Below are 19,107 nucleotides of genomic sequence, written 5' to 3' on the forward strand. Positions count from 1 at the left end.
CAGTAAATTGAGTAATTGTTTTTAGAAAGCGAGTCAGTTGTGGTTAAAGCAACTTTGTGTATGTGGGTACGCATACACTCGCTCTCACCAACTTTGATTTCCAGGGCTCTCTCATGGTGAAGCCCATTTTCCATTCTCTCTTTGCATTAAATTGGGACTTGGTTGAGAGGTATCATTAAAATGGCAGCCCCTACCTGAGAAAGGCAAAACCCTCGTTCACTTGATGGAGATAACTAAGCACTGGCAAATGCTTGGAAGAGTCCCTGATGTTCGTTCTTATTTAGTAAGGGTTTTACTATGCAGGTGTGTGCACTGTCACTGGAGCTTTCCTTTTCCATGCTATGAGTGACAGCTAGGATGTTCAAGGGGGCCTCAATTTGTTATCTTCTGGAACTGCCACTAAAAGTCAATGTGAACTAGATGCCTAACTCCCTAGGTTCCTTTGAAAATCCAGCCTACGTATTTATACACTAACTTCCTTATGTACATTGCTCCAGTTATCAGTCCCCCCCACCCCCCATTCTGGCAATGTCCTGTGCTTAGAAACAAGCAAATGAAGGTAGTGAGAACAGTTAAGGATGGGTGGGGCAGAGAAGAAACTCTTATTGAGGAATACCTCTTGCATGTCTGTTAGTTATAAATACTGCCCAGAAGCAGCTCGTATCGACCACCTGTTTTTTTACCTTCCTAGTTCTTACTCCTTTTGCAATACATCCGTCACTGACGTAATCAGCAGAGATTGTACAAGAACATATCTTCAACAGCTCTTAATGCTCCCTCCCTGCCAATAACATCCACAAACTCGGTCCCTGCTCTTGCAAAACCTTACTCACGTGAGTAACATTGAAGTCAGTGGTGCCACTCCCATGAGCTTTGGGAGAAGAGATGACACATTGCCCTGAGTGCTACAGCCCTGAATGCTAAGATGTCCAGCTGCCACAGAGACTAGAAATGAAATCTAAAGGTCTGTGGGATTCAAGAAGATCTGCTGTTCCCTTTTAAAACAAAAAAGTGCAGCCGGTTAAAAAAGGTGATCTGGTTCAATAAATAGTTATCACTGAAATTATAAATAAATTAAGCAATAATTTAAAATAAGCTATGATACAATTTGAATAAATATGTTTCATTAAGTGTTTAAATACACATGCACACATACTTTAGAAAAAAAGAGTTCTCTCCTCTCCAAGTTAGCCCGTTTTTAAAAGGAGCTGCTCCTATAATGCTGCCATAAAACTTTGTGCCTTTAAGGAAAGAACATATTGCTTAGCCCTTTATAATGTGATTTGATTCCCATCCAGTCTGATGGGGTGGGTCAGAGAGACACTCATTTATTGCTCATAAACCTGAGGAGGAAATAAAGACAAGTGGGTGTCTTTAAGAAAGGACTTGCTTGCTGGAGGTAGGCTTTCTGCCTACGCACTGTAGGAAATACTGGGGTTTTTTAATTAAAAAATTGGAAGCATTTCCAAGCAACATCCAATCGGACTGGGAGAGGTTTCAGGTTTGGGTCACTTTGGAAGTTTCTCCTCTTTCCCCCCGCCCCCCCTCAAAACGTACTGTCCTGTCTTCAGGTATTTATTTACAATTTGCTTCAAGTCCCTGCTGCTGAAACACCCACTGTACCTTGAGTGTCATTGGTATTGCAGGCGCCCACAAAAACTAGACTAATTTTGCTACATGTGAATAAATCTAGTTCTACGGGTCATTACAAATAAGGCCACATCAGTCTCCTCTATCGTATGTAGAAATAGGACTGATTGGAAAGAGCCCTTTAACCTTAGTAATACACAGATTCATGCAAAGTGATATTCACCCTAAAACACAGGTCTGTTAAAACACAACTGGTAGGTAGGCCTTTCAACGGAATCCAGTTTGCAGATTGAAAAGTCACACGTCTCTTACTGATTCCAAAGAGTTCCCCAGACTGCTGCTACTCGTGGTCTTATGAATGACTGCCCCCAAAGCCTTGACGCTGAGCCACACTGCAGCCTCTTTGGGTTGGTCCATAGAGCTGCCCTGAAGGGAGGCCTCCAAGCGCGGATGTAACATTTCAGATGTCAATAGAGGCCTACGCCACGCTATCTAGAAATGAGGGAGCTGCTCTGGGATTGGTTGGAAGATGTCGTGGCTGCACTGAGCTGGGAAAAGCCACTGTTGCAGGATTCCAGGCTTGACATGGACCCCCTGGGATGAAAGAAAATGGATACGTTTGTTACACATACAGCTACTTATTGATACTCAAGTGCGTCCGAGATTCCATTACTTTATTTCCAGTGATGTGCAAAGTGGGATTTTTCACTCTATCCTCACTGTGGTCTCTCCAAATGTAAAGACATTCAAGGTACCTAGGTGCCACAAAGAGGAATTAAATTGTCACAGCCAGGGATACTAGCACCCTTCTACCACGGTGAAGACTCATCTATAATAGTTATCATGGGAGTAGGGCATAGTAAGCTCTCTGGGGCTGTATATACAGTGAGTGGGCGGAGAAACAATTAAGTGAGCAGTTAATGGCACACTGGATGCTATCAAAAGAGCTGCCACAAGCTGAATTGAGAAGGGTCTGTTTGCTGTGGGTTGCCAGCATCAGATCATAGTTTCTCCCTCACTTAAGACGTCTAGCAGTGGTACCCGGATTTCCCGACACTGTGGCAGTCTGAGGTTCTATTTATTACTGTTGTAGCCACTTTCCACTACCACGCAGTGCCGCCCAGAGGATTCAGAGGGCCTGCGGACTTCGGGGCACTTTGGCGGCGGGTCTCAGAGCGAGTGAAGGACCCGCCACCGAAGACCCGGAGCAGAAGGAGCCCTCGCCGCCGAATTGCCGCCAAAGACCTGGAGTGGAAGAAGCTCCAGGTCTTCGGCAGCGGGTCCTTCACTCGCTCCGGGTGTGTTTGGCGGCACTGAAGGACCTGCTGCCGAAGACCCGCCAAAAACTCTCGTGGGGGGCCCTGAAAACTCTCATGGGGGCCCCAGCGGGGCCCGGGGCCTGGGGCAAATTGCCCCACTTGCCCCCCCCTCTGGGCAGCCCTGCTACCACGTTTTTCCCCACAACCACAGCACTGGGAAGTAAGTTTGAATGGTTAGACTTAGGAATTCTGGGTTATTTGCTATTCTCTGCCACTGACTCAGCAAATCACGTCATATTGGTGCCTTCAACTAAAAAAAAAAAAAACACAAAAAAAACAAAAACAAAAAAAACACACAACCCAAAAAACCCACCCACTCTCCTTCCCCCTTCCCACTTTTTCTTCTAGTATTCTGCTCTGACGGTTAGTTGTCTGTAAAGCATTGAGAGCGTCTCTGCTGGGAGGCACCATAGAAATGTGTTATTTTTTCCCATTAAACCATCAGGGTGTACAGATACTCTGCAGGTTTCCTCTATGTCAGACTTATTCAGCAGACAAGTCTGTTGTCATGTGACCGATATCCTCCTTCGAACCCCAGACATATCACTTGATTACTTTGCCCAATGGTCTGGAAAGAACATGCTACGAAGTTACTCCTAAGCACTGGTCTCCCAAGTAACAGTACTCCACGCCCCTTCAAGAAGCTACAGCGACTATTAAAGACATTTGGGGTAAGGCAATACATGCAATGAGTAATTCCTTCAGATGATGTATAGTCTAGTCATGGCCCTTACAAAGGGAAAACTTCACTTCCCACCAAGACTAAGGATGTGTCAAGGCTCCATCTGGTGCTAACAAAGGGAAGTCTCTCTAAGGAAGAAGACCAGTCTACTTGTATCCATTTTCCATGTGGTGCGCGACAGACGTTTTAAAGGTTAGATACATCTGGAATTCCAGAGTCACAGTCTGCTTTGCTAGACTGCTCCTCTATTGCAAGTCACACATTAACCTAGCCCCTAGCATGGCTCCTACCTGAAATCCTTGGATGCAAGCACCTCAAAGTAGTACATGAGTTTACACTTGTGACTGGAAACTTGCAAAGAGACCAGGACGTCATCTACTCGAGGGAGGCTGGTGCCAGAGCATGGCAAAGAGCTGTGCATTTTCCACTGCAGAACATAAAAGCCAGGCCAACGAGTGACATGAGATCCCTGTAAGAGATGGACAAAGAGCATCATCAAGCGACTGCCAAGTGTCTGAAAAAAATAGTCACACCCTTTTTAAAAAAAAGTTTGTATTTCCAAAAATAAAAATGAAAGCCAAAACAAAAGGCTAACTAACCTCAAACTCTAATGAAACCAATGTATACATCATCCGGTTAACACATTATGGGCCTGAGCCAAAGCCCATGAATTCAGTGGGCTTTGGATCATGACCTATTGCTTACCAGTCTCCAATAAAGCATTGTGCGCATTTGGTCTGCCAGTGTCAAGGTCATGCCAAGGTCCCAGGCCTCACTGAAGACTAACAAATGCATAGCTGGAAACCAGTCTGGCTTCCCTGTGTGTTAGTATAGTTAAAATAGATATTAGAGTTATGAGAATGTGTTTAGAATTTATGGAATGCTTGCAGGATGCTGCATGTATTAATCCTACTTATAATAACTGTCTCCCATGTTATATAGTAATATGTAAAAGTTTACTCTAGAACTATAAAAGTGTTTGCTAAGACAGTAAATCCCCCACAGTCAGGGGAGAAGCATTACCAAGTGTGAAATATTAGTTCACCACAAGAGGTGTTATCTCCTCCCTAACAAAAGAAGGTCTACAGACATCAAACAAGCCATTGTGGACACAAGACTTCATTGATTGCTTCCCCCACACTCCTGAAGAGGGTCCCTGCTCAAGCCCTATTCCATCACAGCTTGAACACTGGGGGAAGGGAATAAAAATGCCGGTTAAAGAGAAAAATTGTTATTCCTATGCTGCTTGAACTCTGAGAGGCAAGAATTTCTAAACACACGCAAGGAGTCTGCACAGGAGCACCGCCAGCTTTTTTGCCGCCTTAGGCGGCGGAGGGTCCCGCCCCCGAAATACCGCCAACGACCGGGGCGGCCGAAGATCCGGCCACCGCAGGCGCCTCCCCCCAAATGTTAGCGCCCTAGATGACCGCCTAGGTCGCCTAATGGGTTGTGCTGGCCCTGAGTCCGCAAGCTGTTGAGCTTGGGTTAGCACGAAGGGACTTCTAAAGCGTGCATATAATAGCTACTATCATTTTTTGGAACCTAAGTCTGTACCTCATTTGTGTGTATATCTTTACATGTTTTACTCTTGTAAATAACATTTCTTTTTCCCAGTTAATAAGCTTTTAGTTAGTTTATTACAGGATTGGCTACAAGTGTGGTCTGGTTTGAGATCTGAAGAACAGTTGACCTGAGGTAAGTGAATGGTCCTTTGGGACTGGGAGTAACCTGAATATTGACCTTTCACAAGATAGACAGGAGTACCCAAGGGGACTGTCTGACTTCATGGTAAGACTGGTATAGTGATTTAGGCATTCACACTTGTTGGTGAAATCTAATTATAGAACATACAACCAGTTTGGGGGTTATTGACCTGAGGTTGGCACTCATGGTCCTGAGCCACTCCAGATATTCTGAAATGCTCTATGCTGTGTGTCAGGCTGTGCTGAAGGAAACAAGTCTAAGTCAGGTACTGCCATGCTATGCACTTCCTCAGTGGGTCTGGGAGTCTAGTTCATATGCAGAGAGCTGTGAAAAGAGCCTCTATTCCCTTGCAGTGGAGGATTTCCAGTCCCCATTGTTTGGGGCATTTTTAACCACGGGATTCTGGAATTTGTTAAAGTTTTGCAGAAAAACGTCAATGAAAACTGCTACTCCCTATGCAACCTGCTCAACAGTCACATACACCCTCCACTACCAGGTTCTGAACATTACACTGGTTCACCATGGCTGTTTAGAGGTCAAGAGGCGGCAGGACGTCCAACCTGGATGCTCTCTCCTTCCCGGCACACCAGTGGAGACTCCATGCGGCTATAATCCACCCCCAGAACCCAGCTCTTATCGATTAGCTGCATGTTGTCCCCAGCAGTCAAAGCACTTGATGAAGTGGCCTCTTTGTGACTGGTCTCGGGCGCTCTCTTGGAGTGAAAGAGGCAGAACACCACATCTCCCTTCAGGATGTCAAAGTCCCACGTGATCACAGACTCGCCCTCCAGGATTTCCACAACGATCTAAACAAGCAGCAAAACAAGCAGGTTTTATGGGCTTGGTCTTCAGGTGAGAGCCAACATCCTCCCACGTTCCCATCACACACAAATCTGTCCAGCTCTTGTAGTCTTAGAATCCATTACTGCTGCAATTCTCAGCACCCAAGGGGGTCATGAGCTGATCCCAGTTCCTGCCTGCAGATTTCACTGCCATGGATCTGCTCGGCCACTTTCACCACAACCTTCTCCTGCATCAGCAGTGCCTTACAAAGTATCGTGCCAGTTCCCGTGGTACCCCTCTTAAGCACAATTGGCACCAAAGCAAAGGTTTCTGGGGCTCAACTGTGGACTGCTTTACAACGGCTAATTGTGGGGTTCCAACTGGCTGTTGCACAGGGAAATCGTACAGCCTGAGTCAGAATGAGCCATCATCCATGGTTAGAAATGGGTGCATCACTCTCAGATCAAATGATTCCTCTCCCCAACTTTGTCCTTTTTGATTACACCTGAATATTCCCAGCTCACGTTCTCTTCTCTCACAAGATCAGAGGCATGATAAATAATGGACACAAGGATATTGGTGGGGAAGCCAATGGAGTCTTTATTTCTCCAGAAAAAGGAGGAAGGTGCTACAGTGTGTGCAGGGACAAGTTACACCAGAGAGACTAGAGAAACTGCTTCCGGACCCTCAAATTACTGTTCTTAACTTCCACACACCTCAAATGCTGGCTGTGTTATCTCAGCCATCCCCTGCCGAGCACTGTGCTGCTGGAACACGTCCAGCACTTACATGCTGGGATCCCTTCACTGCTCTATCCCAGCCTTCCCAAGAACAAATCTACAGCTCAGTCCCTTGGAATCACCTCCCTACCTTCCCCAGAACAGCACATGGTTGGTCTGTACCTCGTGGGGAGCCCCTTTAAGAACATTTGCAGAGTGGTAGATGGTTTCTGTCCATAGTCGGATGTGATCAGAGTTCTCCGGTTCTTCATCTGTTTGATAAAGTGACTTGGGGACCAGTCCACCCTCAGGGACATTGCACTGTAAGAACCAGAGAGAGACAGACATCTGTACTGGGACTTCTACTAAACTAACATTTATGGAAATATCTAGACATCCCCAATATACCCAGTTGCCTATTATGAAACATCAGATCCTCAGCTTGGCTTTACACAAGTAGGATCTGGCCCCTGCTTTTTGTGAGGGGCACCTCCCATCAGTTAGGTTGGGAATCTGATTTAGAGTGTTCTTTTCTTTAAAAGACAGTGTTACGACATGTAATATTATTTCAAGTTTTACCATGATGTGTCAGTGAAAAGCCCTGGCTTAATTTTAAATGCTCCAAGCAGAGTCTGGAATCCAACCATTGCACCATGGTGCTAGCACACCACAGCCCGAAAGCAAAGTTGACGAAAAATAAGTGAAACTCATCATTGTATTTTCATTATCTGAATGGGGTGCGACATGGTGAGCAGCATAAATGATGAAAAGTAAATTAAGGTTTTTTTCGTTATTTCAAATTTCATGTAATTTATTGAGAAGCTTCTGGGCAACCTACAATAAGAACACAAGTGCCTGTACATTATTACATGAAGTTAACAAGGTTCAAAGAAAGTGGCTTCAATGGCAGATATCAAAAATATGAAAACAACCGTTCTAATATTTTAAAGCTCAGACTAAAGGCACATTACCTGTAATGTATGAATTATGCATAAACCCCCAAAAAATCAAAATCGAGAGTCTTATACACATGATGTGTTGGTTTATTTTTTTTAGTCTGGTCGTGTCCCTTTAATAATCTCCCTAATCCAATAGGCACTAAAGGAGCTAGGCCAGATATTTTTAGACCTGTGCTAATCTGGATGCCCTTTGACAACTGAAGCAGTGGAGTCATATTTTGATGCTATGTCAATCTCTAGCCTATGGCTCAACCCATCCTTTCAGGTATTTTTTTTTTTAAAGCAAGATGAAGACAGAGACCCAAATAACCCAAGGAAAACCACACTGACTCGAGGAAGAACTCTCGACGGCCAAGGACCAAGTTCCGTTTTTCCATAACATTCAAGGTCAACGCAGTCATAAGAGCAGAAGGGTAAGAATATCTAAACGCATCTCCCTCATAAAGGCTTTCTCGGCAAAATGCCACCTCTCCAAAGGTGAGCTCAGAGGCAAGGATAATCTCAGCACCCAGCATCATGGATCCCCAGTCCTGTGTGGGCCTTCGGGCACTACCAGTCTAGAAAGGTAACTACTCCAAGGGAAGGAGTGGAAGGACCAGGGGAGTTGGGAAGGGAGAGGCCCCCAGGAAGACAGCGTACCTCAGATTCACCTTACACGAAAGTAAGGGAAACTCACCATACATTCTCCTCCAAGGAAATCTGGAATCACGTCTTTGTCCAAATAGTCTACAAGCCCCCCAGGACCCTGGTAGTTATTGCCGCTGTAGATGAGGAACTTCTGCCTGGTGTTTTCATTGATGAAGGGACTAACCTGAAATACAGGTGGACAGAAGATGATGTTCTTATGGCAAGGACCGTAATGGGAGAGGATATTGCACCACATTCCAGAAACACTCCTAGCACCATGGACTGGAGTCCACAGGGAAGTTGATGGCCCTGAACCAGAATAGGTTATACACAGAAATATTTCCGTTCTCTCACAGGGTTCCCCCGCCACCCCCCCCCCCCATTAGATAAAACTAGAAGTCACCTCCCCATCCTCAACACTATTCCAGAACTGCATTGGGCTTTGTCCGTTCTGTGGCCTATACACCCAGCAGGCCCTAGCCAGGGTCACATTCATTACTTTATTCTCCACTGCTCTCTCGAGTGGGATTTAAAAGCAGTTTATCTTTGCCACTCAAACCTCTGCCAATTACAGCTTCTTATTGGCACAACTCTTGCATATCGGTATGAGAGAGAGTCCCAAGAGCTAGCCTGTCGGTTGGTGGTAATGCAGCAAAGCGCCATGTGAGAGCTCAGAGTGTAGATCCCAAACTCTGGTCAGCGCTGGCAGGATGGCAGAGGCTAAAAGTGATGTGAAAACAACATATATTGCTCTGTGGCAGTACTATGGCTAATTCCAGAGCTCCGCCAATGAGCAGTGTCTAGCTCTCCTCAGTCCAATGACAGGTTGCCTAAGAGCTTTTTCCTCCGTAACCCTCCAATGATGCAGAACATCTGCAGGCCTGGATGTTTTAGGCACTTGTGGCACTGGCCCAGTTCTCACTGTCTGTACAGTAAGGATTTCATTTACCAGAGTCCACAGCACAGGGAAAACCCGTGGTGCTCGCACGATCAGTAACCTCCCCAGTGTCTCAGGGTAATTGTCCTCTACAACCTCGATTATCCGAAGGAGAGCCTTAACTCCAGGCCGCCACAGGTGGCGCATGTTTAGCCCTTCCAAATCCACCAGACACGTCCAGGATCTGAAATGCACAGAAGAATTGGAGAGAAATGCACCACAGTATCCCCATTCGTCACCAACACAGCACCTGTCCAGCCAGCACAAATAAGAGTTGCACAAAAATCTTTTATCGTACACTTTCTATTAAACCTAGGGGGTGACTGGCAGTACCAGTGGAGCAACAACTACCCCCCACCATACGAGCAGCAGATGGCCAGAGTCCAAAGGTATTTTCAGTGCACGGAATGGATTCCTCCTCCCAGGGAGGACGACACTTCGAGGTGGTTAAGGGTGCTCAGGCCCTTGAGCAAATGGCTCTTTTAGATCCACCAAGACACAATCTGGGCACTACTGTCATGGCACTAAAGAGTTATTTTGCATTAGTTAAAAACCCGATGCTGTGCAAACGGAGCCAGAACTAAAGGCTTCAAGCAGCTGGATTGGGATCACCAAGGCATCAGATAGAAGATCCACTTGGAATGTGGCAGAAAAGCTGGACAACGTGATTGGGGGAAAATAGCCTTGTTTTCCTTCTTATGAAGTTGTACAGTTTATCTAGGCTAAGCCCAGGACATATGGTACCACAGACACCCCTGCCTTGGCTGGAGTAGGGATTGATACAAACAAAATACTCCTATCTGTGGCCTGGGCCTAAGAATTCCAGTTACTTATTTCAGTAAAATCAATGATATCTTAAAAACTTTCTCTGAAATGTTACTTCCACCTTGCTGGCTCACACCATACCAGTGCCTTAAGACAGTTAAACGCATACTAACGTGATGGGACGGCCAAACAGGTTGGTGTTTTCCTCACACCTCTTTTGTCCCTCCTCGTTAATTGACAAAACCTGAAATGAGAGAGAGAGAGAGCGCAAGAGCACAGACTGGGGGTTACCTTGGCAACACACCCAAAGAAGAGCCCCCATCTCCTACTCCACCATGGGGGAACACTGAGGAAATCACATGAACAGGGAGCTGGAGCCAAAACATGTTACGTGTATACAGAACAAGAAATGAGATTTCTGGAAAGGTTCTCTCTGCTGAAAAATCAGTTCTACTGAGTTTACAAGGCCTGTTTGTTGAAGATCCCAAGATGCTGTGTACCAGATTCTCAAGCCCAGCTACGGGCCCCTTTGCATCATTTGGGTAATGTAAGGGCCACAGTCCAGCTGCACATCACTAACAGAGAATTGCCCCGGCATCAGAGAACTTCCTACTGGTGCATTTGTGCCATGGCTGGGCCTTGCCCCACTTTGGGCTGGAGAGTACGTTGGGGGTTGGGAGGAGCTACACCGCTATGCGTGCCACTAAAGACCCTACACAAGGTAGCATGGGGGCTGAGGAGGCATTCCGAAACAGGGAGTCAGAACGGATTCCCCAACCATGCTCCCCTCTCTCTCTCCTGCACTGAGAAGAGCTTGGACACTGGAGAGAAGACCAGCTGCTGCTCTTTGTTCAAGGTGATGGTAAAGTAAGCACGTGCTGTAGTGGGAACTGTGCCAACAGACATCAAGGTCGGGCTCTGTGCTTGAGCTAGCATGCTAAAAACAGCAGTGTAGCCAGGATAGCATGGGCAGTGACTCAGGCTAGCTACCCAAGCATGTACCTGCCTGGACCCCCTGGGTACGTGTTAAAGCAGCTAATCCAAGCCATGGCCCTTGCTATCCTGGCTACATTGCTATTTTTGGCAAGCTGACTTGAGCGGAGCTAGGATAGGTACATCTCCACAAGCTGGGAATCCATTGTAGATGCACCTTAGTGCTCATTTAGATAAGCCCTAATAGCCACTGGATCAACCAAGTGCCAGGTTCCGCGATGGCCTAACTGTTGAAGACAATGAAGAATTTGTATCTGGTAAGATGCGGCCAATCAGCAGGCTATATAGTGCCCCTATGCTGCATGCTGAACCCTATCGCCATCAACATTTGATGGGAGAGAGATACACAAGGCCAACTGATATGTGGTATTAGAACCAATTCCTTCATCTGCTAGTCAAGTGGATCCCTTCCCATGTGGGCCTGCTGCTGTGATTTGCACTTCATCTAAACCTCTCAGAGCACTGTAGCAGCTGAAGTTATATAGGTAATAAAAGCATCCCTTACGTGTCTCAGGAGCGACTCTTCTCCCAGGGCCTTCACCAAACCTTTTGTATCCATCTGACCGAGGCGGAGGATGTAGAGGGGGCGGCCATCTTCAAAGCAAAGAAAAAACAAAGACGTTACAGGGAAAACACTAGTTCTAAGCCCCCAAACGGGAGATCCTGCAAAGAACCTGGAAACTCTGCTGAAGAAAAGTAGCATTCAGATGGCTAATCTAACCACAGCTTCTTGTCAGTAATAAATAGGCCAGGTGCCTGGGAGATGGAATAGCCTGGTGGAGGCTGGGGGGAAATGAGCTATAGATTCTCTCTTATCCATGCCACAGGTTAACATTGGCCTAAGATGGTTAGCTGTCCGATGGTCTTAATCCAGTCTTCAGTGAGAAGGTAATGATATCACAACAGCCTTGCCAGCAGCTCAGAGCGAAGCTATCGGTTGAATCGGTTGGCATCTGACCTACTCATCTCCTTAGGGGGCAGACCCTTCTGGGAAGGGATGGGGCACTTGGGTAGGAGAAGCTTCCACTGGAAACAGAGTTGCTTACCTACAAGCAGGGCATTTTCTTAAAAATTAAAAGAAAAAAAAATGGTGCCCAAAGCATATTCCTATCAAGGGGAGCTTTAGGCCAGCCAGATTCAGCCTCATGTGTATGTACAAAAACAAAGAGATTGCTTTGACAAAATCGGGACATTCATATGAATTAGGAAATGTACCCATGCTAGGATTCTTCACCATGCTACAGTGTAACCTGCACTGGTGGTACAGATACACCGTCCTACCTTTGTCCTGGTAATGCCACCCCCCAGTGTAGTACTCCTCCAGCAGGGACGGGGGTCGCCAGGTCTGCAGGATGTAATCCACCTGGTACTGCTTGCGCCAGGTCAGCGACTGGCAGAGCATCTCGCGAGCCTTGTCGATGTTGAAATCGCGAGCCCTCAGGAATCGAAGGATATGCTCATCTTTGGGGATCTGAGAGACAGAGGAGACGCACTCATCCCAAAGAACTTGGACTGCACCGCTGCCAGCGCTCCCCTCCCACAAACACCAGCGAGATGCAAAGAAGCTTCTAGCTCCTCACAGGCATGGAGAAGGATTGAAGGTTAATTTTCTTTCCTCCTGCTATGTCCATTTGGTCTGCTCCAGCTAATCCAGGACTGTAGGGAAATGACAAACCCTGCCCCCCTCCAGAGATAGGGCCCTCCCACCTACCTGGGCCTATACATGCCATGCATATTCAGTCTGGAAACACTGCAAGCCAGTGCATTGAATGGACAGCTGGGAATTGCAGTGAACTCTGCTAGCCAGAGTCTCCCAAAACATTCCCCCACCAGTCGAGACAGACCACCCGCAAATCCTGCCCGAAAGTAACAAAGCTGCAACGTTCCTTCCCCAGAGAGCAGGGTGAGCCCAAGAGAGACAGGAAAGCCACACAGCACCATGCAAAGGGTGAAAAGCATCTTTGTTCAACATGCTAGCCTACAGGAAGGCTCCTGTGCTAGCCCTATGGAGACTGGTCACAGCTGGGCTGTCTATAAATAGACTATCAGACACCCTCCGAAGGCTCCCTTCAGCTGGAACACTGCAGCTCACACTCTTGTGCAGGCTCTTATCATCGGTCTTGTCTGCTGAATCTCCACACCGGCCTTGTCCAAGTAGGTCAGTCCCTCTCCTTTCTCCATGACAGCTCCCCTTCATGACATTACAGTGTAACCCCCCCCCCCCCCCAATTATCCCCTCTGGTATCTGACCACGTGGCCCCCCACAAGCTTTCAGCTAATCACACCAGCCTCAAATGTTCGTCCACTTCTCCCACCAACACTTCTGTGCTTTGTCCCTTGCTGCCCCTTCTGCATGGGGCACTAGGGTGACCAGATGTCCCGATTTTATAGGGACAGTCCCAATTTTGGTGGCTTTTTTTTTTTTTTTTTTTTTTTATAAATATAGGCACCTATTACCCCCCACCCCTGTCCCGATGTTTTACACTTGTTATCTGGTCACCCTATGGGGCACCCTCCAGGATAGCAAGTACTTTCTGACTTCCTTCAAATCCCTTGAGATTCACTTCTACTTTAAAGCCCAAGATAAAATTGCCAGCTACTAACGGGGTAGGCAGTTGGCCAGCAGCAATCATCATCATCAATAAATCCCAAACAAAGCTAAATTTGACTTGAAATTGCAAGTTGTGCATACGGCTAATCTGCAACTACATCTTCCAATCTCCTCCTCGCCCCATTGCCTCAGTTTAAGCTCGTGTTGCATCTCATCTTCATTCAGACTATAAACTCTTCAAAGCGGGGACAGTATCTTCCTATGCATTGCTACGGCATTTAGCATAATAGGGCCATGGTCCCAGGTGGGCCGCCTGCACACTACTGTACCACAAACAATACATATGTTCAGGGCGAAAAGCTCTTATCAGCTTACTAACATGCGGATGAAAATAGAAAGAAGGGCTGGAAGCAAAGCAACCAGGAATTTCAGGCCTGAAGCAATCTCAGTTACACATACCGATATGAAGCTGCAATAGACACACTTAGGGCATGTCTACACAGTGCATTAGTCTGCACTACAACGGTGTCAATTCTAAGATGCACTCATAAGTTGCACGCTAGCTGGCCTGTGTGGACCCTGCTGGCATGCACTAAAAGTTCCCTAGTGCATCTGAATGTAGTCCCGTTTCAAACAGTCCTACACAACGCGCACTAGGGAACTTTTAACAGAGTCCACGTGGGCCAGTTAGCGTGCTATATGCTGGTGCAAATTAGAATTTATACCCCTCTACTGTGGACTAATGCACCGTGTAGACAAGCCCTAAGAACAGATTCAGTGGAGAGAAAGCAGATAAGTTTCGAGGTAGCTTGGATGCACACCTGGGGTAAATTGTTTCTAACCAACTCTTTGCAAACATCGCATTCGTACATGTTGGCTACGGGGCGGGGGGGGGGAAGGAGGAGGAGGAGAGGGGGTAGGGTGGACATGTTTCCACGTCGGAGCTCAAAATTTTATTTAATAAACGCTGGCAAGAACTTGTCTGCATCACACTAATATAGAAACAGCTGTTTTTTTGTTTTTTTTATAGCAGACTTTGAACACACAACTTCAGTGCTGAGAGGAAGCCACTATCCACAGGGCTACTCAGGTTGGTTCAAACTAGAGCTGTCAAGTGATTAAAAAAGTTAATCACGATTAATGGCACTGTTAAACAATAATAGAATACCATGTATTTAAATATTTTGGATGTTTTCTAAATTTTCAAATATATTGATTTCAATTACAATACAGCATACAAAGTGTACAGTGCTCACTTTATATTTTTTATTACAAATATTTGCACTGTAAAAAACAAAAAATAGTATTTTTCAATTCACCTAATACAAGTACTGTAGTGCAATCTCTTTATCATGGAAGTTGAACTTACAAATGTAGAATTATGTACAAAAAATAACTGCATTCAAAAATAAAAAATGTAAAACTGTAGTGCCTACAAGTCCAATCAGTCCTATTTCTTCTTCAGCCAATCACTCAGACAAACAAGTTTGTTTACATTTGCAGGCGATAGTGCTGCCCGCTTCTTGTTCACAATGTCACATGAAAGTGAGAACCGGTGTTCGCATGGCACTGTTGGAGTTGGTGTCGCAAGATATTTACAAGCCAGATGCGCTAAAGATTCATATGTCCCTTCATGTTTCAACCACCATTCCAGAGGACATGCGTCCATACTGATGACGGGTTCTGCTTGATAACAACCCAAAGCAGTGCGAACCGACGCATGTTTATTTTCATCAGATGGCACCAGCAGAAGGCTGATTTTCTTTTTTGGTGGTTCAGATTCTGTAGTTTCTGCATCGGAGTGTTGCTCTTTTAAGACTTCTGAAAGCATGAGCCACACCTCATCCCTCTCAGATTTTGGACGGCACTTCAGAGTCTATAACCTTGGGTAGAGTGCTATAGCTATCTTGTAGAAATTTCACATTGGTACCTTCTTTGCGTTTTGTCAAATCTACAGCGAAAGGGTTCTTAAAATGAACAATGTTAGCTGAGTCATCATCTGAGACTACTATAACACGAAATATATGGCAGACTGCGGGTAAAACAGAGTCGGAGACATACAGTTCTCCCCCAAGGAGTTCAGTCACAAATGTAAAAATGCTCGTTAAAAAAAAATATGAGTTAATCAGCATGGAAGCATGTCCTCTGGAATGGTGGACGAAGCATGAAGCATACGAATGTTTAGCATATCTGGCACGTAAATACCTTGCAATGCCAGCTACAAAAGTCCCATGCGAACGCCTGTTCTCATTTTATGGTGACATTGTAAATAAGCAGCGGGCAACATTATCTCCCATAAATGTAAACAAACTTGTTTGTCTGAGCAATTGGCTGAACAAGAAGTAGGACTGAGTGGACTTGTAGGCTCTAAAGTTTTACATTGTTTTGTTTTTGAGTGCAGTTACGTAAGAAAAAGAAAATCTACATTTGTAAGTTGCACTTTCAGGATAAGAAGATTTCACTACAGTACTTGTATGAGGTGAATTGAATAATACTATTTCTTTTGTTTATCATTTTTACAGTGCAAATATTTGTAATAAAAATAATATAAAGTGAGCACTGTACACTCTGTATTCTGTGTTATAATTGAAATAAATATATTTGAAAATATAGAAAATATTGCTTAGCAGGGGCCCCGAAAAGCTCTCATGGGGGCCCCTGCGGGGCCCATTGCCCCCCCCTCTGTGCGGCCCTGCCTCCGAGTCCCTGTCAAGAGAATCCAACACACTGTGGTTATTACATAAAGTTTTGCCATTTTCAAGTGTCATGTTGCCCCAGGTTACAACAAACTCTTCATGGCTGATTACATAGATAAAGCAAGCGCCTACTTACTACATAGATAAAGCAAGAGCTTACTTACTACGCCAGAGGAAAGTCTGTCATAGCAATAACCAGAAAGCCTAGGTATGGGCAGCGGTACAGTTCTTAATATAGCAATGCACAGGGACGAGTGAGCACTTACATTTGGGTCAGAGGCAGAGCTTTGAGAGGATGAGGTGGTATTGTTATACAGAGAATCAAGTTCAAAGGCTAAGTTAGCGGAATGAATTTCTGACACGAGGGACTGCATTTGGTTAGATGGTTGAGAGAATTCCAGAGGCAGTAATTTCCATAGGCAGGAAAATGAAGATGCTCCTGTAATTCTCATTATTGGTGTACCAATACTTGCTGCTTTAACACTAACACACGGACCACTGCTTACAGCTATGTGTAGAAATCTGCAGTTTTTGCATCATTTACAGTCTCCAGTTCTGTCTGGCTGGCCTTCAAGCTATGGAAGACTTTATTCAGCAAAGCACTTGACTGCTGCTGTGGAAGGAGCAGAGAATGGACACTGCAACTGGACAATGGGAGTGTTTCATTTAAAAACAAACATCCAAAGGGGCAAGCTCCCACGAACAGAGATCTGCAATGAGCCTCTGAAGAGGTGACAGGGACGTATTTACCCCGGAACTAAAAAAAGTCACAGTAAGAGATCAGCCTCCTCAGAGCGAGTTCAAATGGTCTGGGACAAGCATCTGACTCTGTACCCGCCTGATAAGCTGTTTATGCTTCTACAAAGCAGACAAGGAAGCAATAAATGGGGTTTGCCAATACCATCCACTCTGCTTACAAAGTGGCATGGGGAATACACACAACCTACGAGAAGTGCACAAGGCTACCTACAGCTGTCACTACGGCAGAGTCAATTTCACCCTATTAGTGGATCTAGCACAGCAAACAGCTGCCAAGAAGAGTGCACGTGTGCGCGCGCACACACACACACACACACACACACGTTAGACCATCCCTAGGGGCAACTCTTTCACATTGCTCACATGCTCCAGATTTTACCTTTTCCGGCTTCCATTCCCCAGCCTCTGACTACAAGAAAAAACAAAAACAGGCATTTACACTGTGCTTTCCAGCTCAAAACCTGGGTCCTGACCCATCACAAATGTGGTTCCCCATCACTCTCTCTGTGAAGGGTGGCTCGGGCAGGCTGTCTGACAGCTGGCACATTAGATACAGGAGTCAATGCGGTTTTGCTGGATGGACTGCAGAAGGCGTGTCAAGCCAAAGCAGTTATCCCAGCTGTAAAGCAGCATGCACAGAAGCCAGCTGTAGCACTGTATGTGAACTCTGTTTTCTTTTGGAAGGTCGGGAGAAATCTCTTTGCCAGGTCTCCCTGCCTCTCAGAAGTGCTTACCAATGGGAGCGGGCAGTCATTACCTCAGATGCCTCGTTCAACCCCACCTAACCAGCACAGCTCTGCACACTCCCCCCTCTCCTCTGGTCATGAACTGTGAGTGTTAGTTAATCAGGGTAAGGAAATGAGAGGGAGAGCGGTTTGGGGCCTATCTGGGGACCTTCAGGAAGGCCTCGCTTTTTGTTTCACACCCACCCTCATAACCTATCCTGTAGGCCTGATGGGACTATTGGCTGTGGGCAAGGCGGGACAGAATGGGCAGCTCTGTTCACAGCTCAGTCCTACTCCTAAGGAACCAGATCAAGAGCTGCAATTAGTAATGAGGCTCCCCTGCCTCCCTGTTCCCCAGGAACACAGCACACTATTTTCCAGCCCCCTAAATCCCCAGTAAGAATGGGAGGGGAGGGACCCAAAACCAGAGTAATAAGATTTGAACGTGTCCCTCCACTCTTGCATTTCACAGTGCAGAGCCTGGACATCAGTTCTGCTGGCACAAGGTTTTCTTGGGTTTGTGCGTTAGACCCGACCAGGGCCTCAGCACTGCTAACGTCAAGCAGTCAGGCACAATTCCTCCACACAAGCGTTTGACACTGCACAGCACAGCCCTGGCTGGGCATCTCCATCCAAAAACGCCAGCAGGCTTCACTCTTCTGGGCATGTCTGGAAGGGGAGAATACAAACCATGCACCCTCCCCAGCCTTTCAACCCACAACCATCGGTCGTGTCCCACTAAACACGGGGCTGAATTCTTCAGTGCTCTAATCAATGGAGGAGTGGCACGGATACATTTGTCTCACAATCTCCAATACGGCCTGTGGGAGCCAAACGCAACCCAGGATCAGCACCCAACTGCTGTGGTCAACTCTGGCTGCACTTGCAAATCACTCTCTGACCCCCACTCTGCTCTACCCCCACCAGGTAGTTACTCTTCGGTTTGAGTGTGATCTATTCCCATGAGTTCAGACAGACACACCCTGCTCCTCAATATGGAAGTTTCTGCATCAAGTTTGAAATACAGAATTTTCATAAAAAAAAATAGATTTAAACAAAATTCCTCCCAAAATTAAAGCAGCCTCTAGGCAAGTTGGCTTATGAAGCCCACCTGGAAAAGGACTAGATAAAAGCTAGGCATTATCACCCACCACTCTAGTGAGCAATGTCTGCCAAAAGCCTTGGGATGTGTGTAGGTTTTCAACTGATCTACCCAGTGCGACCAGCAGGTTCTCTCACCCTGCCCCACAGACACAGCAAGCTAGACTTTGAAGGGAAGCAAGACCACTTGATAAATA

The 19,107-nt window shown here is 46.1% G+C and overlaps 1 protein-coding gene across 1 annotated transcript in view; it reads right to left on the reverse strand.

Moving 5' to 3' along the window:
* Nucleotides 1-2,078: 2,078 nt before the first annotated feature.
* SEC14L5 (SEC14 like lipid binding 5) overlaps nucleotides 2,079-19,107 on the reverse strand; it is a 42,504-nt gene continuing 25,475 nt past the window's right edge. The window contains exons 7-15 of the mRNA XM_065412332.1: nucleotides 12,360-12,549; nucleotides 11,584-11,672; nucleotides 10,259-10,329; nucleotides 9,333-9,504; nucleotides 8,433-8,567; nucleotides 6,981-7,118; nucleotides 5,856-6,101; nucleotides 3,882-4,060; nucleotides 2,079-2,184 (exon numbers count right to left, since the gene is read on the reverse strand). Coding sequence (XP_065268404.1) covers nucleotides 2,079-2,184; nucleotides 3,882-4,060; nucleotides 5,856-6,101; nucleotides 6,981-7,118; nucleotides 8,433-8,567; nucleotides 9,333-9,504; nucleotides 10,259-10,329; nucleotides 11,584-11,672; nucleotides 12,360-12,549 — 1,326 coding nt within the window. The remainder of the gene's footprint in view (nucleotides 2,185-3,881; nucleotides 4,061-5,855; nucleotides 6,102-6,980; nucleotides 7,119-8,432; nucleotides 8,568-9,332; nucleotides 9,505-10,258; nucleotides 10,330-11,583; nucleotides 11,673-12,359; nucleotides 12,550-19,107) is intronic.

Source organism: Emys orbicularis, chromosome 10, assembly GCF_028017835.1.
Source record: "Emys orbicularis isolate rEmyOrb1 chromosome 10, rEmyOrb1.hap1, whole genome shotgun sequence".
NCBI lineage: Eukaryota > Metazoa > Chordata > Testudines > Emydidae > Emys > Emys orbicularis.